The sequence below is a fragment of the Trachurus trachurus genome (genome assembly GCF_905171665.1).
Source record: "Trachurus trachurus genome assembly, chromosome: 2".
NCBI lineage: Eukaryota > Metazoa > Chordata > Actinopteri > Carangiformes > Carangidae > Trachurus > Trachurus trachurus.
Genome location: NC_139914.1, coordinates 2,387,913 through 2,413,301, shown reverse-complemented (window position 1 = coordinate 2,413,301; position 25,389 = coordinate 2,387,913). Strand labels below are relative to the sequence as shown.

The window sequence follows — 25,389 nt, the reverse complement described above, 5'->3', positions numbered from 1 at the left end:
ACTACAATTACAGCCAGTTACACTTTATCTTTAATATTCATGAGGGAAACATAACGTCAAAGCAAATCAAGAGCTGAACTCCCATAACTTTTGCTTTTCATAACAGAACCACAAGCAGAATCTGGTGTTCATGGAAAGAAGGGGAAGGAAGCCACAGCAGAAGCTTTTGTTGTGCTTATATAAGACTTAACATCAGCATTTTCATTTGCATTTGGTATACCTGCATTTGTATTTTACAAATTTAAATGGTTCATGTTCAAGAACTGAATTTAAACATATGAAATAAAAGAAATCCCACGCTCGGTCCTTATGTTGTGATATATAGTAAGACTGTGACTCCCGTCTTTACCATCATTTGTCACTGTAACTGTAATTTCAAAATAAATTCAGTCAAATTTAAAACACCTTTTTTGTTTCCCCTCATTTACAGGGATAGTTCAACATTTTAGCAAATTGGCCCATTGCCATAATCCCTATAGTCATAGCAGTAGGTTCGTTACCTTTAATTGTCGGTGCAAGCTATTTTTTAGAACGGCGGAGCAGAGCCGTGAGCTGCTCGGAGCTACGCTACGGAGGCTCATGGGATTTCTTGGTTTCCCTCATCAAACTCATCAACTACACAATCCAACAACTCCACAACGCTCTGGTGGACAAGTTGTGACCTGCACATTCACCACGCTATGAGATAATAACACAACGTTAGTGCATGAATTTCCCTCTAAAACAACTCTGTCTGGTAACGTTGTGTTATTATCTCATAGCGTGGTGAATGTGCATGTCACAACTTGTCCACCAGAGCGTTGTGGAGTTGTTGGATTGTGTACAGTATTTGATGAGTTTGATGAAGAAATCCCATGAGCCTCCGTAGCGTAGCTCTGAGCAGCTCACGGCTCTGCTCCGCCGTTCTAAAAACAGCTTGCACCGACAATTAAAGGTAACAAACCTACTGCTATGACTATAGGGATTATGGCGATGGGCCAATTTGCCAAAATGTTGAACTATCCCTTTAAAGGATTAAAGTGAGCAGCTGCTGTTTCTTAGCGAAGCCAGAGAGGTGAAGTGTTATTTCAAGTTTTGCACGTTGTTGACCACAGTGAAAGCAGAGGAGTGCGACAGTGAAGTCCGTGAAGTGAAGTGAAGTGCTGTTTGCTGGAAGAAAAAATAAAATAAAATACTGACAGAAAAAATAATAAAATACACACCCAGATCTACACATACTGTATCGGTGGCACGTTCTCTACAACAAACACAGTACATCAAACATGAGCAGCAACGTTCAAGTTAATCTCGGGAACACACACACACTATAGAGACCAAAAAATAATAATAAAAAGAATGAATAAATACATGCACACCTAATATCTGCTACGGAACAACCACTAAACATTTGGCGTAGTATTTTTTTCACATCAAATTCAAGAATAATGTTAAAAGCTATGTCGGGAATGTTAGGTTTGACTCTACTGTTATTTCCGATACCCGGTAGGTCTACTCCGATCCTGTGATCCTGATGTGAACGAACAAGGAGGAAGGAGGAATACTGGTGCCATCTTTGGATAAAAGGTGAATGTGGCGATAACCTGCGATGACAAAACAGATGAGAGGTGAAAAACTAGCTAGAATGGGAAGAGAGGTGATGGGAAACCACAAATATTCAGAATAAAACAGGATGTACACATATATACATACGCAGCATCTTTGAGCTGCACTCCCCTTTGGTCTTTTAGGACTGTTTTTAATGGAGGTTTTGACAGGTACCTTTATCCCATATTGTATAAGAGTAGATTTTCATGCGTTGTTGGGTTATAAATCAGGTTTAGGTTCAATATTAGCACTGTGAAAGTATCAAAGCCTCACTTCAAAGAGAAATGTGTAGGTAGTGTACGGCCTGTATTCAGAAACGTAGCCTTAAAACAAGCCGTCAGGACTTCTGTAACTTTGTGATGTCACAACAAAGCAGTTAACAAACACTGGAAACCCTGTTTAACCCTCCTGTTGGGTCAAATTGACCCAATCTGTTTCCTGACTCCATCCTTCCTTCCTTCCTTCCTTCCTTCCTTCCTTCCTTCCTTCCTTCCTTCCTTCCTTCCTTCCTTCCTTCCTTCCTTCCTTCCTTCCTTCCTTCCTTCCTTCCTTCCTTCCTTCTTTCCTTCCCTCCTTCCTTCCCTTCGTCCTTACTTCTTCTTGCTTCATCCTTTGATCCAATTGACCTGATCTGTTCCCTATACCTCCATCTTTCTTTCCTTCCCTTTCCCCTTCCTTCTTTCCTCCCTTCTTTCCCTTCTTCCTTCCATTTCCTTCCTTGAACGAATCTGTTCCCCCCCTCCATTTTTCTTTCCTTCCTTTATCCTTTCCTTCTTTCCACAATCCTTTTTCCCTTCTTCCTTCCTTCTTCTTGCTTCCTTGAACGAATCTGTTCCCTCCCTCCATTTTTCTTTCCTTCCTTTTTCCTTTCCTTCTTTCCAGTCCTTTTTCCCTCCCTCCCTCCTTTCCTTCCTTCCTTCCCTCCCTTCGTCCTTACTTCTTCTTTCCCTTTGCCCCAATTGGCCCAATCTGTTCCCTCCCTCCTTCTATCTTTCCTTCCTTTTTCCCTTCGTCCTTACTTCTTTCCCTTCGTCCTTCCTTCCTTCCTTGACCCAGGAGGACAACAGGAGGGTTAAGGTTTGACCCTAAACCATAACTAATGCAATTAATGGTCACGCAATCTCCATTTTGAGGTGTGTTTCCATCTTAAAATGGTATTTAACAATGAAAATACAGGTGCATCTCAATGAATTATAAGTTTATTTAGTATTTAATCAGTATTTAAATTCAAAAAGTGAAACTAAAACATTATATAGATCCATTACACACAGAATGAAACATTTCTCATCTTTATTTTTATAAGTTCTTTTAATTGTAATGATGATAGGTCTTTATTCCATGATATTCTAATTTATTGGGATGCAGCTGTGTATTATAATAAAAGTACAGAGAGATGCAGCTTGTAGAAGATGTGGTCCGACCTTACCTTGCTGCATGCAGCTCAGAGGAAGCGTATACTGCCCCACAAAGTCGTTCTTGGACGTCTTGTCGTAGTCTTCCACCACAAAGCGCACCAAGGCCAGGTCGGGGGTGTGTATGGTGAAGCGCAGCGTGTCGTACCACACCGGGTTGAATCCTGCAGAGAGAACACAACACGCTGCAGAGAGCCAGATCTGATAGAAAGAAAACATCATTCATTCATCCTCGTTCGTTCGTTCATTCTTGTACCGTTGTTCTCGATGTATCTGGTCTCCTGCTTGGCCTGGTCCATGGGAACGCCGTGGATCTCCACTCTGACCAGCGGATCCACGATGGAGTCCTCTTTGATGTTGACTTTGGGAAACTGCTGGCCACTGATCACCTTCAAAAACACAATAATGCATTTTTAAGGTGAGACACTACAGGTGAATAAGGTAAAAATTTAAAATAACACATATCACCATGAAACTTCCCAAGTTTATCACTCACATTAAGACAAATATTTTTTGTATTACAAGTTTTGTCAAATTTTATGTTTAAATATGTAAATGAGGCAATATCTGATGAAATATGCACTAATTTGCATACATTTCCAGAACCTAAATCTGAGCAATGGATAAAGCCACTTTCAAAATTCTTGTTTTATTTTGTTGACATATTAGAGTCAGAAGTTTTTACAGAGGAGGATTTTGGATATCTCTTTTTATCACTCTGTAAATGAGAAAAAACTGTCACCAGCCCTAAAAAATAATCAAATTTCTCCATGTTTTTAGTAATAAAATGTTGTATAAATGAGGCTGTGAATGATATATCAACAATCCCCTCTGTAAAAACCTTCAGAATATAGAAAGGGATCAAAGTGGAAGGTTTGGTGTCTGTAAGTGCTGCTGAAGTGGAGATTTCTAGCTCAGAGTCTGAGTCTGAAAAACTCATTTTGAGAAAACAGCCTTTAAAGACTTGAACTGTAGAATTACATAGATTGTTATTGTAAATCGTACTTTTAGGATTTGTTGCTGATACAGAGGAAATGACAATTTTTTGTGCCTACATAATTGTTCGAGAGAGAGAGCTTTACAATGACACCTGACATGACATGGGTCAGACTAACTTTTAGTGAATTTAGGAGAAATTTACAGACGAAAGAGACAAAATGAAGTAAAATAAAAACCTTAATGTGGATTTTCTACCATTTCTTTTGACTTTTCTAAAAGAAGACATGATAAGGAAGAAAAATAGCCCAAAGTCTCAAAACAGTGTTTCTGCCTGTTAGTGTCTGGCCTTAACTCTTCTCGTACCTGTACGGTTAGGACGACCGGTTTGTAGCCGTCCAGTTTCTGCGGCATCTCAGGATCGAACCTTTTTTCAGCCTCTCTCAGGGATTCGGGCTTCAGGACGTATCCACAGCGACCGTTCTGACTGAACAGGCCGTCGTTCAGGTCCATCCCTTCCCCGGCCGTCTGGAAATTCAACGCAACTGGATGGAGAACAAAAAGGAAAAGGAGCAAAGTTTTTTTTTTTTTGTTCAAACCTGTTTCATGCTGTTCTTGTCAAGAAAACTTAAGACACTTTGAGAGCATAAAAACATTAAAGAAGTGGTATTTATGCAGTTAAATCATATTTTAAATGCTTCAAATGCTACCATGACATTTGAACTACATTGCAGCATCTCCTGCCACCATAGAGCACTGCAAAAACCTTAGCAAGAATATTTGTCTTATTTCCAGTCAAAAATGTCATTTCTAGTCAAAACAGATCTCATTATACCTAAAATAAGACTCATCACATGCATATTTTCACTTGAAATAAGTAGAAAAATCTGATAGTGGAGCAAGTTTTTCTTTCTTATTACAAACACAAAAAACTTGCTTTCACTGGCAGATTGTTCTACTTATTTCAAGTGAAAATTAGTTTGAAACAAATGAAAATGATCCAAAAACAAGTTAATTTTTAGGTGATGAGTCTTATTTTAAGTGAAAAGAGATTAGTTTTGACTAGAAATGAGACATTTTGACAAGAAATAAGACACATATTCTTGGAAAGATTTTGAGTTTTTGCAGTGAGCCAATTTAAGAACCAGAACCAGCAATTATCTATTCATTTTAGCCCTGTGTGTGTGTGTGTGTGTGTGTGTGTGTGTGTGTGTGTGTGTGTGTGTGTGTGTGTGTGTGTGTGTGTGTGTGTGTGTGTGTGTGTGTGTGTGTGTGTGTGTGTGTGTGTGTGAATGAGTGATCAATAACATCATCTATTGTTCTGTATTTAAAAAAAAATCTAAATTATATTATAGACATTTTCTTTCCCTAGTCCAGAGCAACATTAATGTGCAAGAAAAAGTCGTAACGGCGGCTGAGCTAAGGTCAAATCTAGTCACCGATTTGGCACCCGACGTTCCACATTTCCTGAGGGTTGAAATTGGAGGAGTCGGTTCGGAAGCCGCTGGGATAAACCCTGGTCAGCTGCCGGGAGTTATGGTGCACAAACTCAGCGCCTGCAACAGAGATAGATTGGAGATGAGGTGACACATCTGCTGCAGACAAAGTCTCCAAACCATCAATCTGATAGCGACTGGACGTACCGGCCTCTCTCAGCTGTTTGCGGGCTTTGGACTCGGTGAAGGAGGCCACCTCGTAGAACTTGGAGTGGATGCGGGAGTGTTTGAAGCTGATGAAGTGGATGCTTTTGCAGTAGACGACACAGTCCGACAGCTCCTTGGACAGACGTTGCCTTGACCTCTGTGGCAAAGAGGAAAAAAAGAGGATAAACGGTTTAGACAGACACGGGCTGATACATGAGAGTGATCAATGTCCTGGCTATGACCACGTTCTGGGTGTTTCCTGACACGTTCAAGACGTTTCATCAGTTCTAAAGGAATTTAAAACTCTCCAAGTCACACGATGAGGCTCGTTGAGATTGACCCATTGAAAGGGATAGTTCAACATTTTGGCAAATCGGCCCATTGCCATAACCCCTATAGTCATAGCAGTAGGTTTGTTATCTTTAATTGTCGGTGCAAGCTATTTTTAGCGAGCTGTGAGCTGCTATGAACGCACGTGGAATTTCTTGGTTTCCCTCATCAAACTCATCAAATACACAATCCAACAACTCCACAACGCTCTGGTGGACAAGTTGTGACCTGCACATTCACCACGCTATGAGATAATAACACAACGTTACCAGACAGAGTTGATTTAGAGGGAAATACAGAGACTGCTTGATGACGTGCATCAGTGATTTTGCATGAATTTCCCTCTAAAACAACTCTGTCTGGTAACGTTGTGTTATTATCTCATAGCGTGGTGAATGTGCAGGTCACAACTTGTCCACCAGAGCGTTGTGGAGTTGTTGGATTGTGTATTTGATGATTTTGATGTGGGAAACCAAGAAATCCCATGAGTAACGAACCTACTGCTATGACTATAGGGATTATGACAATGGGCCAATCTGCCAAAATGTCTAACTATCCCTTTAAGTCAGCGGGCTGCTGCCTCTCCAACACGTGAGAGGGTAAACCCTTGTGTTGCAGAGGAATCCTGTCATGGGTGGAAGCCTGTAGACAACCCCCTCTTGAGTTGTGTAAACGATACTCACCCACAATGCCAAACAAAAAAAGCCGGCAGCGCTGCCAGAGCGGCTTCCATGACTATAGAGATCAGAGGCAGCGGTAGCGGCGGTGGCGGCGGCGGGCCCCATGATGCACCACAATGACAGCGAAACCCTGCAGCACACTGCAAAAACTCAAAATCTTTCCAAGAATATTTGTCTCATTTCTAGTCAAAACTCATCTCTTTTCACTTAAAATAAGACTCATCACCTAAAAATCAACTTGTTTTCAGATCATTTTCACTTGTTTCAAACTAATTTTCAATTGAAATAAGTAGAAAAATCTGCCAGTGAAAGCAAGTTTTTTTGTGCTCGTAATAAGGAAGAAAAACTTGCTGCACTATCAGATTTTTCTACTTATTTCAAGTGAAAATCTGCTTGAAAAAAGTAAAAAGTGTCTAAAAACAAGCTACTTTTTATGTGACAAGTCTTATTTTAGGTACAATGAGATTTGTTTTGACTAGAAATAAGACAAATATTCTTGGTAAGAGTTTGAGTTTTTGCAGTGCAGGACACCTCCACCACCGTGCAGGCATGCATGCACCTTGCACGCCGGCCTCGGTTCCAGATGAAAGCCGATCTGGCTCGTCAACTTAGACTTTGGGATGGAGCGCCGCCTCGTCTACCCGTCTAGCAGGAGGAGAGGCGCCGTCCCTCCAGACACCTAAACCATCAGCAGGGGCACCGCCGCGCCGGCCGCGCTGCCAAAGCCGCCGCCGGCCTCACCTCCGATGACCGTGTTGACAGGTGTTCCAGTGTGCTGTTTCATTCTTCTCAAATGCTTATCAATAAACATGACGGTGAAGTGGCTGCTGAGTCCTTCTGCAGCGACACCAACACATGCACTTTTGACTTGATGCAGGTATATGCATCCTAAAAAAAAAAAAGCCACACTTGATATTACACTCTAGCCTTACTTACTTACACGACAGCATTTATCAACAGAGGTGATTACTGACTGCAGTTAGCGCCGCGCCGTGGATCGGGTGTCCCAGATTAGAGGAGACCAAACAACCTTCACCTCGCCGAACTTGACTTGCTTTGGCTTTGGCTCTGGCCTGACATGGCACGGCTCGGTGTGGTGTCGCATGACGGAGTAGAGAGAGGTGAGATCCTCTGTCCTTCCCTTTTTTTCTGGAGCTATGCAGTCCGTTCGGAAAGTATTCAGACCCCTCCGCTTTTGCTTTTTCACATTGTGCTGCAGCCACACTGCAAAAACTCAAAATCTTTCCAAGAATATTTGTCTCATTTCTAATCAAAACTAATCTCTTTCTACTTAAAATAAGACTCATCACCTAAAAATCAACCTGTTTTTAGATCATTTTCACTCGTTTCAAACAAATTTTCACTTGAAATAAGTAGAAAAATCTGCCAGTGAAAGAAAGTTTTTTGTGCTTGTAATAAGGAAGAAAAACTTGATCCACTATCAGATTTTTCTACTTATTTCAATTGAAAATAGGCTTGAAAGAAGTAAAACGTGTATAAAAACAAACTACTTTTTATGTGATGAGTCTTATTTCAAGTATAATGAGATTTGTTTTGACTAGAAATGACATTTTGACTAGAAACAAGACAAATATTCTTGGTAAAATATTTGATTTTTTGCAGTGCACGACACTGAAATGATCTAAATCCACGTTTTCCTCCTCATGATTTAACACTTAGACTGTTAAACCAGCATCATTTTGTGATTATTTTATTTTATGGTGCTATATTTTATATTTTAAATTGTCCTTATAGCTGATAAATACTTTAATGAGGACATAAAGTCGTCTGCAGCTACCTTAGTATAAGAATTTAAGCTAAAATCTGTGTTTATTGACCATGGCAGGATTTGATTACAACTATTTGGAGAAAAACAGAGTCGATAGATTAATAATCTGAAAAACAGTGGTAGAAATCTGTGTTTCCTTGAGTTGATGTACATCCTCAATAGAGTTTAAAAGGGAGTTTAGTTGAGTTCACAGCAGTGTCACGGGTGGCGGCACAGTGACGAAGCTTCATCCCCTCTTGTCCCCGCGCGCCTCCGTCTCTTTCTCCGCTGTCACCGTGTAAACAGAGCAGCTTATCTAACACCCAGTGTCTGCTCCCTGCCTTTCAATCCTCTCCATCTTTCATGAGGGATGACACAACTTTATGCAATCCCCTTTCCTGTGGATAAAGAGGCGGCATGTCTGAGTCTGAGTTCTGTCTGTCCATTCACTGGGATATGGATGGACAGAAATTATAACTTTATTTACAGTTTATATACTGAAACTAATTCATACCTCATCTCATTTATGTTTGGATAGTACAATACAAACTTGTTCTAACCGTAAAGCAAATAAATTCCACTAATTTACAGGGATGAATAGACTTAACATTACAATTCAACGTGCTATAGGTGCATCTCAATGAATTAGAACATCATGGAAAAGTTTATTTATGCCAGTAATTCAATTCAAAAAGTGAAATTAATACATGATATCGCTCCATTACACAGAGAATGAAACATTTCATGTCTTTATTCACCTAATTTCCTTTAATTGAAGAGCTAAAATCCAGTATCTCAACAAATTTGAATATAACAAAAGACCGATTAAAAAAAAAAAAAAAAGCATTTTTAATATAATGTTTGGTTGATGCTATTTCGACTTGAACTACTGGAAATGTACTTTTCCATGATATAATTATGTTGAGATGCACCTGTATAATAAATAAATAAAAAACAAAAATCAATTAGGTAAAAGCAGCAGCCTGAGATGGACACAGGTTATTTGGTTTCCTTAAAAAGCCTCGAATGAGCCATTATATAACCTTATATAACCCCCAAACTGCTCAGATAACTCAGAATATTAAAGACATATAGAGTTCCTAACGCAGCAGCTATTCTATTGTATTACATTTTTATTGTTTATTTATATTTTACCATATTTTATTGTGTTTTTATTTATTTTATTGTTGTTTTTTAATCTTCGTGCATTAGTCTCCATGTCATTCTTCTTGTTTCATTTCTTGTATACTCTTTCAATCAAAATGTAAAGCACTTTGAACGGCATTTATTTGCTTTAAGCGGTGCTATATAAATAAAATTTGATTGATTGATTGATTGATTGATTGATTGATTGAGCTATTGTCTGGCATCCATTGTTGTAATTACAGATGATATTAGTTATTTTTCATCATATTTTTCTGCTTTTTCATTAACTAATTGGTCTTCACAACACAGACAGTACGTGTTCTTTGAGTTCGATCACGGAGAATATCAGAATTACCGACCCTGCCCTCATTCAAAAACATTTCAGGGAGTGAAATATTCTTTGCTTTCAGACCCAATAAATTAATCCAACAAGATAAATTTAATCAAAAGGACTTCCCTAATTTTGGGGTTAATCTATTAAGTGTTAAATCCACTTCCTGCTTTTGTTGCATCATCGGCCTAAAACGACTGAAATAGAGAATCCTGAACCAGCAGACTGTGGATAAGAGCCGGTCTGGATCATCGGAGGCTATAATTAAAATAAAATAAAACCAACCGTCTACCTTAACCCTGCGGAGGACGCTCTCATGGTGGTGGTGGTTGTCTTCGTCGATTTCGGCGCCCTCGTCTTCGTCGCTGCACTCGCCGGTGAGAGAGTCGTCCACCGAGCCGTTGAAGCTCTCCTCCAGACCGCCCATCTTCTTGGCCTTCAGCAGGATCTTCCCCCTCAGGTCCTAAACCGGGACAAAATGTAGCCATTAGTATTTTAAAACCATTTCGTCATGAAACACTGAAGCCTTCAATCTTAATAAAGGCTTTTTATTTTTCTTTAGTTACCATAAAAACATCGGGTTTTATCTCTAGGCAATTGAATCAGGTCAACCGGACTTAGATTTACATGCTCATATGGATCACACCATTGTTTTTATGGGGGGGGGGGGGGATCATTTGTGTAACTAAATAATGTAATTTAAATGAATAATTCTAAAAAATAAATATATTACCAGCAAAAAAGCACAAATAGATATCAAAAATATCAAAATGTATAGACTTTTTTGATAGTTTTATTTGGTATATTCTAAGTATACTTTCTGTTAATTTTGAAAAAGAATATTACAAATAGATGTTTAAGTTGATATCTTTTTTTTAATAGTTTTATTTGGTATATTCTAAGTTTGCTTTCATCGAAGGCCATGAGGGACATGACAAAATAGGTGGTGTCAACTGAAAAAACAATATAATTTCTCAAAAAAACATAAAATTTAATAATTTATTTCTTTCAGACTGTATTAAATGAGACATTTGAATGTATATGTAAAGTGACCCAATATATAAAATAAACCTAAAGACTCAAATTGATGAAGCCACTTGGAAAAACTAAGTCCAGTCGACCTGATTCAGTCGCCTTCGACCTGGACTAATGAGAAGTTGCACAGACATCCAGGTTTCATCTTCACATAATTACAGTAACACGGACCTTTAGAGATGAAAATCAATAACCGCGACTGTAATTCATGAGCTACTTTGTGTGGACACTCGATAGCAGGGAGCTCATTTGACTATGACCTCAACAAACTGGACATGGTGACGATACTTCTTGCAAATTTGCTTTAGAGTCACAGGCTGAGGCCCATGCTAGTCTGGGTTTGTAGTATCCCACACCAAATAAAACCAAAGGTGGTATTTATTTATTGCCGATACCGATGCATTTTTACAAAAGCTTCATGTATGAAGAGGAGGGAAACAAAAAAACAGACAGTTTCAAATTATAGTTTTGCAACGACACTAAAACACAGAGTTGAGTTTTAATTGTCAGTGGCAATAAAACACTGAAAAACAGACATTAAATGCAAGGGTTCTACGGCACTAATATAGGAAAATGAGTTAATTTAGAGCGTCGTTTTGAGGACTACATTGACCATTTGAATTCACATTTAAAGGAATAGTCTGAAATTTAAGGAATAGTCTGACATTTCTCTGAGGTAGCAGCGAATAAATCACAGGTTATCTTTCTTATTCTCTCTTTAGAAACACTTTTTTCAAGAATAACATCCAAACTTGAATCCTCCTGCTCTCATTAGGCCGTCTAAACGGCGGGGAATAGGTCCTGTATGAGAAAATAACATTGTACTATGATAGAAACGTAGTTGTTAACCCCAGATTAGTGCAGACCGGTGATAGTATCGATACTAATGAATGCTCACCTCGGGAGACGGCAGGCCGATGGGGGCCTTGCCGTCCAGCGTGCTTTTAAGCAGCTTGTCTCCGAGGATGTGGCTGAGGTGTTGGGCCATGACTCTCTGCTGCTCGACGCTGCAGTGGTTCTCGATGGACAGGATGACTGGATACTCCGACACCTGGATGAAGGAGAGGAGGAGGAGGAGGAGGAGGAGACAGAGGGAGTGAGTGAGTGAGTTTGTAACTGAATCTGGGAGAGCATTATCCCAGAGGAAAGGTAATACGGCTGCTACTATACACATGTTGGGCTGAGCGAGCGGCAGATGGATGGGCAAGGGGAGGGTCACGAGGCCACAATATTCAGCTGCAGACTAAATGCTAACACACGGCTGACGGCCTGTGACATGCATGTGAACCTGGCAGCTGCTCCGTTTGGCACGAGGCTGCAGGCAGATCCTTGGCAACGCCGCTGCTTTCATGTCTTGGATATCGTTGCACGGTCGTACTCCCCCGTTATAAATACACAATGAAACGCTGAGAGATTTGTTTGATACAGCTTCACGGGACAATAAAAGGGACAAAAAAACTAGACAGTTGTAATACCAGCTGAGAGAGGATTACAAAATATGTGAAAAGCCACATTTGGAGTGGTGTAATTATCCTTTAAAAGAGGCTGAGTGTGTGTGTGTGTGTGTGTGTGTGTGTGTGTGTGTGTGTGTGTGTGTGTGTGTGTGTGTGTGTGTGTGTGTGTGTGTGTGTGTGTGTGTGTGTGTGTGTGTGTGTGTGTGTGTGTGTGTGTGTGTGTGTGTGTGTGTGTGTGTGTGCTACCTTGAAGGCGTAGTTTGCGACTGCGTTGACCACGTCCTTGAAGAGGATCTTGGAGGTGAACGTGTGTCCGTGATAGACGATGGGTTCTCCATTGGCACCGTCCCAGCAGTCCACTTCCACACACCGGCAGCCGCGGTTCAGAGCCCTTTCAATTACATTCATTCATTCACATGTTCATTCATTCTCAGGATTCCCACACATAATGGTAAAATGTGTAAAAAGAGCTGACTGGTTTTATATATGCTATAATATAATATAATATGCTATAAAATGCTATAATATAATATAATATGCTATAATATGCTGTAATACAATATAATATGCTATAATATAATATGCTATAAAATGCTATAATACAATATAATATGCTATAATATGCTGTAATACAATATAATATGCTATAATATAATATAATATGCTATAAAATGCTATATAATATGCTATAATATGCTATAAAATGCTGTAATACAATATAATGTGCTATAAAATGCTATAATATAATATAATATAATGTGCTATAATATTCTATAAAACGCTATAATACAATATAATATGCTATAATATGCTATAATATAATATAATAAAGGATGGACATGGATTTATGGACATATTTAGATTGCTGTGTTGTTCAGGTAACACAGACCATAATAGGACATGGAATGTTTAACTATTATAGTGTTAACTCACAGAGAGTGTAATCATCTGATTAATTAATTTAAACTCTATATTTTGTGTTAGCAACAGGGGTGTACGCTACATTTAGCTTAGCTCTTTGGGTTAATTAAACTTGCTTAATTAATGAAGTGTGTCAGAGATGATCATAGTTATAATATAAGTATATCTAAGTATAGACAGTAGGTGGTTTTCATTTCCTCTCTTCAGGGTCCAACAGAGACCGGCCAGACAAGTCAATCTCTTCTATTCCTGCCGTTATTAGCCTGATGTTTCCATCACTGAATTTGATTAAATTGAACGAATCACTTAAAAAGAATTGGACGTCAGGATGCTTTTTTGTTATTAATGAATTTTTAATATAAAACTGATGGGAGTGGGTGGATGATTAATGCAGGGTTAGCGCCACGTCATTCATTAAAACCTCATTAGCTCTGAGAGGCTAAATGAATGAGGCATGGCGCGCTCGATGGGAACATTCGGATTTCCGCTGAAGAAAAACCCTGAAATCTGTGTGAATGATACCTGAGGAGGATTTGGACACAATCATCTTATAAATGACGCAGCATTAGAGGTTCAGCCATCGTCCTCTGACCAGCTCTTTTCCCACTCTTGGGGAAAATAGGATGTTTTAAACCTCTGTGGCTGTCAGATATAATATATGTCTCTCCTATATTAAATATGATTGCATCTCTTGTAGCCTGCTATCCTGTCCCGACTGTTTAGCGCCGCAAAACAAGACTTAGAAAAACTCCAAACGACACAGAATAGAGCAGCACGAGAGCACAGAACAAAGACTGGCTTATAGTTTGGTGACATTTCAGTTTAACATTGATTATTTTTGGAAAACCTAATAATTTGTTGTTACAGCTACAACCTACAAACGACAGACATGGCTATGCTACAGATCCTGCCTCTTTAAGAGAGCTGTAATGTATCCACAAGTTTCCCAACGTCATCGGTTTGGTGGAATTGTACGTTTACGTTTCCATGGTTTTCAGTCGTTGTCATAGTTGCGGTAAACGCATGGATCTATTAACGCTGGCATTAACACAGATGTCAATGTGTGTGATATCCACTGTTAAAAGCTGGTGTGATGATCCATGCGTTTTACAGATTTTCATTGAAAAAAAAAAAAAAAAATCCATGCATTTACCGTGACTACCGAAAGCATAGAAACGTAAACATAAAATTCCACCGGAAGAGCAAAACCGGCAAAACAGGCTACGTTTTTGACGTTCGGAAAAAGGTGGATAGAGCAGTGAAATACTGGAATACTACAGCTCATTCAAAAATCAATAAAAGTGGCCTTTATTGTTAAAGAACTTATGTTTAGCTAATGGGTTGAACTCTAATCTTGAACTGCTTGATTTAATGTGTTGAACGAGTCAAATCTGTTTCATATTTTTAAAATAGTTTTTGTTTTATTCTGAAATCTTATTGTATTATGCTTTGATTTGTTATGTATGAGTGGCTGCACCCCAGGAAGAATAGAAACTAAAACTAAACTGAGTTATTGAGCTGCAGATTGGATCTTTTAGGCTCAGAGATGCCGTATCTACCTGATGTATCCCTCCACGCTGCTCTGCCCGCGCAGCTGGTCCTCCATCAGGTAGGTGTTGTGGGAGGAGGAGATGAAGTAGTGGCACAGCGGCAGGCTCATGTCCTGGTACACGGCCCGCTGCTGTGGCTTGAAGATGGAGCCCTCCGCCGAGCCCAGGTACATCAGGAAGCCGTCAAACGTCATGGCGTTCAGCAACTTGGCTGCAAATACAGAACGGTAGTAGGTGTTGTGGTGGTAACCCCTTTAATTTACAGTGATAATGTCAAGAAAAAGCCTAGAAATAACAATTAATTCCATCATAATATCTAGAAATAGCCTAGAAATAACAATTAATTGTGTAATAATGTCAAGAAATAGCCTAGATAAAACAATTAATTAGTGTGACTGCTGAGCAGTCACACTATTGTTCTTCTGTTTGGCCATTTTCTTCCGCCTTTTTACGGTCTTCTTCTAGTCCTTCATACTTTGTGCTATTTCAACAATTCATATATCAAAACGTGCAGCTTTTTCTGGACTTTATTGGCATTACTTTTCTCTTTTTAACTCTTTATACTTTTTCAAATATTTAACTTTTTCTGATTTTTTTCAGCTTTATAATGGGTGTGTATTGCGTCTAACGAGCAGAGCCAGAGTGGTGTCAGAGTGGATAGAGGCAAAAAAACATTCTAGAGTTTTTCTGGCTAAACTGTCAGCACGGCCACAAATTAAACTCTAGACAAATTATTAGTGTGACTGCTGAGCAGTCACACTATTGTTCTTCTGTTTGGCCATTTTCTTCCGCCTTTTTACGGTCTTCTTCTAGTCCTTCATACTTTGTGCTATTTCAACAATTCATATATCAAAACGTGCAGCTTTTTCTGGACTTTATTGGCATTACTTTTCTCTTTTTAACTCTTTATACTTTTTAAAATATTTAACTTTTTCTGATTTTTTTCAGCTTTATAATGGGTGTGTATTGCGTCTAACGAGCAGACCTAGAGTGGTGTCAGAGTGGGGAGAGGCAAAAAAACATTCTAGAGTTTTTCTGGCTAAACTGTCAGCACGGCCACAAATTAAACTCTAGACAAATTATTTTCTCCAGTTTTGTAGCCACACTTGTCTTCTGGCTAAAATTCTGGTCAAAAATGCAAAGAGACTTAGATAATAATTTTAAATATTTTTTAAATGCAGCCAGGGAGCTCTCTGCTCTCATTCAGCTCAATGTATTTTTTTCACAGCAGCAGGAGAAGGAGCTCAACTTTGTAACTTGCTGTTAAGTGCTTTTTAATTCATTTTAATTCACCAAAAAATAGTCACAGGTCACAAAAAAGTCCTCTTCTTGCTTGGTGTGGCTAATTTATACTAATTTCTCTTTATTTTAAGAATCATTGAAAAATCTCACATTCATCAAAGTCTCAACCTCCCTTCACCACAACTCCACTGTAGTGTAGGGGGTAGGGTGGCTGCTTCCCAACCCCAAGGTCACTGGTTCGAATCCAAGGGAAGAACTCTTGTTATGTTATGTTGAATTCTGCTCTCCTCCCCCGCCTTCAATTGGTTACAGGTGTTTGTTATCTCCTTGATTACTCATACCAGTTTGCAGCACATCATCACATTACAATGAATGACAACAGTCTTGAAAGCAGTGTGCTCTCTGTAGCCGAGTGGCAGAGTAAAGGTTTAGTGATCATATGGTCATGGGTTCGATTCCTGCCTCAGTCAATTCACATCATTGCTTGACTTTTGATTCCAATTATTCAGCTGTCATTGGACAGTCTTTGATTCCTCATAGTATAAAGCTCATTGTAACTCAGGTTCTCTGTGGCCATATGGTTAGTGTGTTAGGTGTTGTGCTATTTCAACAATTCATATATCAAAACGTGCAGCTTTTTTTGAACTTTATCGGCATTACTTTTCTCTTTTTTTAACTATTTATACTTTTTAAAATATTTAACTTTTTCTGCAAATTAAACTCTAGACAAATTATTTTCTCCAGTTTTGTAGCCACACTTGTCTTCTGGCTAAAATTCTGGTCAAAAATGCAAAGAGACTTAGATAATAATTTTCATTCTAAGTCATTCAAGCTTGACTCTCAAGCTTTCTTGATGTTGACAGTGTTCAGATCATTAACAGACAACAGTCTCTGCAACTGTGTGTGCACTGTGGCCTAGAGGCAGAGTGGAAGTCTAATGACCATGAGGTTGTGGGTTCGATTCCGACCTTGGTCAAACATTTGTATGGTGATCACTGCTTGCACTATTTGCTAATTCTGCAACAGCGTTCAGTTGCTATCAGCAGTCACACCATTTCCATTCTTGGAAATGCTTTTTCTAGTTTTCTCCAGTTTTGTAGCCACACTTGTCTTCTGGCTAAAATTCTGGTCAAAAATGCAAAGAGACTTAGATAATAATTTTAAATATTTTTTAAATGCAGCCAGGGAGCTCTCTGCTCTCATTCAGCTCAATGTATTTTTTTCACATCAGCAGGAGAAGGAGCTCAACTTTGTAACTTGCTGTTAAGTGCTTTTTAATTCATTTTAATTCACCAAAAAATAGTCACAGGTCACAAAAAAGTCCTCTTCTTACTTGGTGTGGCTAATTTATACTCATTTCTCTTTATTTTAAGCATCATTGAAAAATCTCACATTCATCAAAGTCTCAACCTCTCTTCACTCCACTGTAGTGTAGGGGGTAGGGTGGCTGCTTCCCAACCCCAAGGTCACTGGTTCGAATCCAAGGGAAGAACTCTTGTTATGTTATGTTGAATTCTGCTCTCCTCCACCGCCTTCAATTGGTTAAAGGTGTTTGTTATCTCCTTGATTACTCATACCAGTTTGCAGCACATCATCACATTACAATGAATGACAACAGTTTTGAAAGCAGTGTGCTCTCTGTAGCCGAGTGGCAGAGTAAAGGTTTAGTGATCATATGGTCATGGGTTCGATTCCTGCCTCAGTCATTTCACATCATTGCTTGACTTTTCATTCCAATTATTCAGCTGTCATTGGACAGTCTTTGATTCCTCATAGTATAAAGCTCATTGTAACTCAGGTTCTCTGTGGCCATATGGTTAGTGTGTTAGGTGTTGTGCTATTTCAACAATTCATATATCAAAACGTGCAGCTTTTTTTTAACTTTATCTGCATTACTTTTCTCTTTTTAACTATTTATACTTTTTAAAATATTTAACTTTTTCTGCCACGATTCCTTACTTTTTTTTTTAAGCAGAAGCCAGTGATCCTCTTATCAAAGGTTTTCTTTACCCCTCACATAGTGTCTCTGTCTGTAGCCTAGTGGTTAGCTTGCTGGTCTGGAGACCTGAAGGTTGCTGGTTCAAATCTTGCCTCAACAACAATTATAGTGCATTATTTTCCCAGTTGTCCTCTGTTGACTTCTGATAACTTGCTTCATGTTGAAACTGCTGCTCTCAGCCTGAAATTCACAGAAATTTTCATTCTAAGTCATTCAAGCTTGACTCTCAAGCTTTCTTGGTGTTAACTGTGTGTGCACCGTGCCCTAGAGGCAGAGTGGAAGTCTAATGACCATGAGGTTGTGGGTTCGATTCCGACCTTGTTAAAAAATTTGTATGGTGATCACTGCTTGCACTATTTGCTAATTCTGCAACAGCGTTCAGTTGCTATCAGCAGTCACACCATTTCCATTCTTGGAAATGCTTTTTCTAGTTGTGTAGTAATGTCTAGAAATAGCCCAGAAATAACGGTAAGTTTCATAGTAATGTCATGTTTTCCATAAAGGCAAAAGATTACACATGCTTTTCATGCTTTGGATGACTTCTATGCAAACAATCGATATTTCTTGGCTATATTTCTCGACATTATGGTGCAATTACTTGTTATTTCTTGGCTTGATCACGTACTTAGCGGCCAGTACTATTAAAGCGCTACCATAAGAGTGTGTGTACCTGTGTCCGAGGGCTCGTAGCGGTGGATGAGCTGCTTGGCGTGCTGCTGGGTGTCGTCCCCCTCCAGCTGCTCCTCCTTCAGGAAGTCCTCCAGATCGGTCTGGGACAACTTCTGGCCGTCGGCCGAGAACTCCTGGAAAACCCTCAGGACGTCCTCTCGCTGGGTCAGCATCTTGTAAAAGAGGACGAACTCGTCGTCCTCCAGCGTCCCCGACTGAGACTTATCGGCCATCTAGGAGAAAGAACGGCATCTGAGGAGACGCCCGGACATCGTTCAGTGAGTGAAAACCTCCGGAACGCTCCTTACCGTGAAGAGGCGGTGAGCGTGGTGCTCGTTCATGTCCACGTTCATCATCTTCAGTAAGTCCCGCACCTCCCGGAAGTTCATCCTGCCGTCGTTGTTCTTGTCCGCCTTCTTGAACCAGTCACCGATCCACCTGGGGACGCCAGTTAAGGAAAAAACGCCAACTGGAAAACGCTGTGTTTTAGCGGTGGGAAACTTTTACTGTCTCACGATTACATTCAATTCTAATTTTTGGGGCTACGATTCGATTGAAAAACGATTTTTGATTCAAAACGATTTGATTCCTAATGATTTCTGCTTCAGTCTGTCAGTGTCAAAGGATCCTCATGATCTACTCCAGTCTGCTTTGCAAGAATGACTAAAGTGTCTTTTTCACATTTATTGAGTTTTAAACATTTATCCATGCTTAGATGGAATTGTTGAAACTGTTGCATAAAAGCAATATCACAAACAACAAAAGTGCCTCTTTATTAAAAAAAATAGTGCAGTTAAACATGCTGCCTTTTAAATTCTAAGGAAATGGAGGCCAACAGCCAGCAGATTTGTTTAATTTATTTATTTATTTTTAATCGATTTTGGGACATTTTATATCAATTCTGAATCGTATGAAATGAGAATTGCGATTCTTATGTGAATCGATTTTTTGGCACACCCCTACTATGATGGGATTTAATTTCTTTCTAGAGCGTCTAGTCGTGTAACTTTTAAAACTGAGTGAAGGATACTGGTCCAGCTTTTCCCGCTCTCCCATGTTCTCCAGGTTCTCGATCAGCTTCCTCATGCCTCTGATCCAGGACTGCGCCTCGTCGGCCGACTCCGCCACCAGATCCAGGTTGCCCCGGCGACCGCGAAACACCAGCGTGAAGCATCGCTCGGCCGGGAACTCGTCGGCGATGCTGAGCAGCACCTCCGACTGGTGGCCCTCCCGCACCGCCTCCACGTCGCTCACAGAAACTGGGCAGAGAGAAGACGTTTTATTCTAACAATCGGTGGTTCACTTCACGCAGAATAACTTCTATGGCAAAAGCCGATTTAACATTTAATAGCCAGACTGGATATGTGTTGCAGATATCTGTAATTCAGTTTTGCCTCGTCAAAAAGAATATTTCAGATATCTGCAACTACATTCTTCCTAGGACAAATGACGTCACTTTAACCATTCATGTGTATGGGGTTTGTCATTACAGATATCTATAATTCAGTTGCAGATATCCACTATGTGAATTACAGATATCTGTAACTGAATTACAACTATTCCTAATTCCAGTTTGAGATATCTACACTTTGATTCTGACTAGTCATAATTCCAGTTCAAGATATCTTTAATTCACTGCAATTAAAGATATCTACATGTCCCTTTTCAGATATCTGAAATTAAGTTTTGACAAGGCGAAATGAAGTTGTAGATATCTCAAACTGGAGTTAGGAATAGTTGTAATTCAGTTACAGATATCTGTAATTCACATAGCGGATATCTGCAACTGAACTGTAGATATCTGTAATGACAAACCCCATACACATGAATGGTTAAAGAGACGTCATTTGTCCTAGGAAGAACGTAGTTGCAGATATCTGAAATGTTCTTTTTGACTCGGCAAAGCTGAATTACAGATATCTTGAATCAAAAATCCAACTATTCAAAATGTAGTTACGACCAGTCAGAAAGACGTTGTTGATATAGTCAAACTTAGCTTTTAAATGTTAAATCTGCTTGCCATAAACTTCTTGAGTTTCTACACTTACATGTGGAGTGAGTGTTGCCAGCTTTCTTGGACTTGTACCAGATGGTCATGCAGTCGTCCTGCAGTTTGAAGTAACGCTGCTTCTTCCAGGACCGGGACTTGATTTTCCGCATCACCGTCCCCACCAGCATGGACTGGAGGTTGTCATCCCCCGGTATGCCTGGAAAACAGACAGGGAAAACACTCTGAAGCTGGAAAATATGGAACTTACAACATAAACGTTACATCTGTGATCAAATCTTCACATCTATGTTGCACAATATTAGTCTGTTTTAAAGTTAAAGATCAATTTCACATCAAATTTAATCTGTTTTATGAATATTTATGTACGTTTTCAATCATTATCTTACAATTTGCACAGTGTCTGCTCTACCAAAGCAGCTTTTTCTAGGTCCTGTGATATTGTTCTGCTTAATGCACAACAATCAGATGTTATTATGAATTAATACAGTTTAATGGTTGCATTTAAAAAAAAAAAAAACTGAAATCCATAGAGGACAAGAACAAACTTACGGAGGCCACTCCCTGTAGAAGCCATTCAGTGTCTTCTCACACTGCCATCTACAGAAAAGAACAGTTGGAAGAACGAAAATATGCATTTTAATAATATCAAAACAACAGAGCTTAAAAAAAAGAGATGAAATTTACATTATTCAACTGCTAATTCTGGTTATTTGATGTACAAGGTCTCTATAGAGAGAAGTAGAACCCATGAGTACACGTCTGACTGTCTCCCACAAATATTACTATAGTCAGCTGGGTCACTTTGACCTCTCTCGCTTCTTAAAATGCATGTAACTGTGTTTGTGTAGAAACCCTATGTCTCCCAGTCCATGACTTTTCCTCAAAGTGTGTTCTACATCATCTTATGCGTTTTCACGATTCTAGTATAAAAGAGAATGAAAAAAAGAGTGATTTTACCAAGAACCGCCAAGAGGTCATTTTGACCTCCATTCATTCTAATGCAAAAATGGTAAATGGACTGTATTTATATAGCCATATACATTATATAGCCAGCCAGACACACAGCTCAAAACACTTTATAGTAATATAATGCTTCACATTCATACACACATACGTTACAAAAAATAACAACAGTCGTTGCTAGGCAACCATTTTTGCATTAGAATGAATGGAGGTCAAAATGACCTCTTGGCGGTTCTAGTGCTAAAGATGTGTTTTATTTGAAGTATCTATATTCTGTGACATCATAAAGTTTCAGAAGTGGTATCTAGCGGTTTTAACGCTCAGTTTCTGAGTACAGGCTGTGTGTATTTCTTTGTGGATCTTTAACAGTGTCAATATAAAACCTACAACCTGCCTTTTAAAGGGGAACTATGCAAGTCCGGTCTCTTTTCATTCGTTTTTCTAACCCTCCTCTCCTCCATGTGCATTTGTTTCCAACGACGAAGCCGGTGAGAAATCAATCCATGGAGCGGTGGATAAGGTTATTTATCATCTAGCATGTTACCATGTGTATATCTGTGTAGTCTCTCAGCATCCTCATCATCCAGCCTTCATCCCTGCCTGCGCTCACAGAGTCAACACACTGAGTTGATCTTCTGCTTCCCCCCGTTGTTTTGACTGCGTTCTGTCCCGTCCTGCACTTTTTATTTAGCCGCTGCATCAAGCTCACTGAGCCAACTAATCTCCCCAAATCCCTGCCACGGCCCCGGCATTCCTTTCTCTTCCAACCCCCGGAGCCGACTTGCTACCGGTCCTCCTCGTTTTAGTTCATCAATAAAGTACAAATTCTCGTGCACAGAATGAATCCATCACTGACTCACAGTATTAAGTTGCACAAAAAACACGACCATGTTTCAAAAGCCGTTCAGGTCGACTAAGCAACTAACGAGCCACATAATGAGGCCAACAATTAATACACGAGATAAAGTAGAAGAAGTTACATAAAACAGAGTCAGATAAGCAGTTTTAAAGAATAAAAAAGCATAAAACAGATCATAAATCAGTGGCAATTTTATTTGTATAGCCCGTTTTTACCAACAGTTTGTCTCAAAGGGCTTTACATCCCATCATAACAACATCCTCTGCCCTTAGACCCTCACATCCACTGAGGAAAAACTCCATGGAAAACCCTTTTAACAGGGAGATATTGGAGAAATACTTCCTGTCTTTAGGATAGAACTGTTAATCCTGTTTTATCTGTATGAGTTTTAAATGTATTTTAATGTGCAGGACACATTTCCCTAAGGACAATAAAGGTCTTTTTAAGTTTTTTAAGTTTTAAGATAGAGACAAAGTTCACAGTGTCAAACATTTCCATGTTATCTTACCAGGTGATAGCGCGGCAGCATTTTAGTTTGAACGTTAACAGCGTGTTAAAATATCCTCTGTTGGAAACATCCACATCGCACCGTCCGACTGCCTTCAAACACTTTGAACTAAAAGGCTGAAAGTTAAGAAGTGAAGAGATGAGTGAGTCTGACCTGTTGCAGGATGAGGATCATCTCTGGCTGCTGCAGAGCTGGAACAGATCATATGGCGCCCGGTCGCTCGCTGCTCGCTGGCTGCTGCCTCGCTGCTCTCCACGCTGCTGCAGAGATGAGAGGCAACAACAACAAGTGAAGCCAGAGTCAACTCCCTGTGACGATCCCATGCTCCTCCTCCTCTCTCTCTCTCTCCCTCCCTCTTTCTCTCTATAGATCCTTTCTTTCCCTGTCACTTTATCAATTGTTTACCATTTCTTAAAGACCCTATATAATAATAATAATAATAATACAACGGTGTGTATAAAAAGCAGCATCAAAGCCAGAGAGGTGTATATACTTTCAAACAAGCCATTAGGACTCTTGTAACTTTGTGATGTCACAGCATCTGATCCACCTGGATCCAGCATTGAATTTAGCTGGATTTACTTCCTGTTTCTGTTTATCTCATCTGACCAATAAGGAAACAGGAAAATACAACACAGGACAAAATTATAAAGCGCCTTCTTCATCCTTAACCCTCTTGTTTTCCTCCTGGGTCACACTGACCCAATCTGTTTGACTGGTCCTTCTTTCTCTCCTTTCCTTCTGTCCTTCCTTCCTTCCTTCCTTCCTTCCTTCCTTCCTTCCTTCCTTCCTTCCTTCCTTCCTTCCTTCCTTCCTTCCTTCCTCCCTCCCTCCTCTCTCTCTCCTTTCCCCCCTTTCTTCCTCCATCCTTCCTTTCTTTCCTCCCTTCTCCCTCCTCACCTTTGCCCACTCCTTCTTTCCTATTTTCTTTTATTTTACATTTTTACTCTTGCTTTTAACTCTGTTTTTAATGTTTGTTTGTTTTTATTCTGTTTTCATGCTTTTCTCTCTTTAAAAAAAAAAAGTTTTGTCTTTATGTAAAGCACATTGAGTTGCCTCGGTATGAAATACGCTATATACGTAGATAAAGATGCCTTGCCTTGCCTGTCTCCCTTCTTTCTTTCCACCATCCTTCTTTCCTTCCTTCCTCCCTTCTTTCCCGTCATCCTTTCTTCTTCCTTTCTTGACCCAATCTGTTCCCTTCCTCCTTCTTTCTTTCTTTCCTTCCTCTCTTCTTTCCCTCCATCCTTCCTTGGCCCAGGAGGACAACAGGAGGATGTCCAGTCTGCAGATTTTTTTTTTTTTTACTCTTCATAAAGCAGGCCCTGCAAATAGTTAGAAGCATTACTCATTATCTGGGCACAAAATGTTTCCTCCTCTTCAACAATGTCTCTGCTGTAAATCCTACTTCCAGTTACCTGTTGCAGAGGTGGCTGCTGGGTACTGTAGTTTTCCCTCCGTCCCGTTAGAGGAGGTCATTGTGAGGGAGCCCCTCCATTTTACTCTTGGCTCGGTGTGTGTAATTCGAGGTGGGAAACTGAGCCGCAGCCGTGGATTATTAATGCCTCAGAACCTGAGCAGGGAGCACACCAGAAAAACCACCACCAGAATATTCAGATTCTGAACGTACAGACTTATTTGCCTGAGCTCTCAGGTGTGTTTACTGATAATGAGTCCGACGGGAGGCGTTAAGCTCAGAGATGTTTGTGCATTTGATGACGAATGCCTTCCTGCAGCTCCGTCCTTGTGGCCTTGTTGCAACTAAACTGGCCTGATCAAAGTTTGATGAACGGGGCTTAGTAACATTACACGGGACAGAAAACATTTTGACTCTGCGGTGAAGCTCCGCTGCTCCTCCACTTGGCGTGACACCGCACCACGCCAAATCCTTTCCTCTTTTTTTTTTCTAACCACTTTTCTTCAGACCTTGATGGGACAATTTACATAAGCACAGCTGCTGATGAGAGGAAATGTTGCTGTTGCATTGCATTCTGGGAGGGCGTTATCTCCCTTGTATGGCTCAGATAGTTCCATATCATTTCACTCAGTTAAGTACTGCTCTGTCTTAACATATATTATTATTAGTAATGTGTTGTAATATTGTAAGTGTTTATGCTATTTCCTACTTAAAATGTATTCTAACCTTTTGTATTGTATTGTAACGCCAACCTGCCTAGAGGACTCCAGATGGAAATGAGCCCTCGGGCTACAATCTGGCACATTTACAGCTACTACGGTACATGTTTATTAATGTGCATTGTCCTGACTTCTAAATAAATAAATGAAAATAAATGAAAATGAAAAGTCATAAAGCAAAAGTTAGACTGTTTCCTCTATTGTGACCCAAC

At 39.7% G+C, this 25,389-nt stretch overlaps 1 protein-coding gene across 1 annotated transcript; it reads right to left on the bottom strand.

Moving 5' to 3' along the window:
• Positions 1-1,488: 1,488 nt before the first annotated feature.
• Positions 1,489-24,534, bottom strand: plcd4a (phospholipase C, delta 4a; the record flags this gene model as incomplete). The annotated part of the gene is made up of 17 exons (XM_083984681.1): positions 24,460-24,534; positions 23,195-23,301; positions 21,261-21,308; positions 20,749-20,907; positions 19,731-19,959; positions 19,009-19,138; positions 18,702-18,933; positions 14,800-15,001; positions 12,566-12,710; positions 11,764-11,916; positions 10,123-10,293; positions 5,576-5,732; positions 5,372-5,488; positions 4,299-4,477; positions 3,253-3,385; positions 3,011-3,160; positions 1,489-1,580 (listed from the first exon to the last, which is right to left on the bottom strand). Exons 3-17 carry the CDS (start codon positions 21,283-21,285, stop codon positions 1,489-1,491), a joined length of 2,274 nt encoding a protein of 757 aa, XP_083840807.1. The 5' UTR covers positions 21,286-21,308; positions 23,195-23,301; positions 24,460-24,534.
• Between the last annotated feature and the right edge of the window lie 855 nt (positions 24,535-25,389).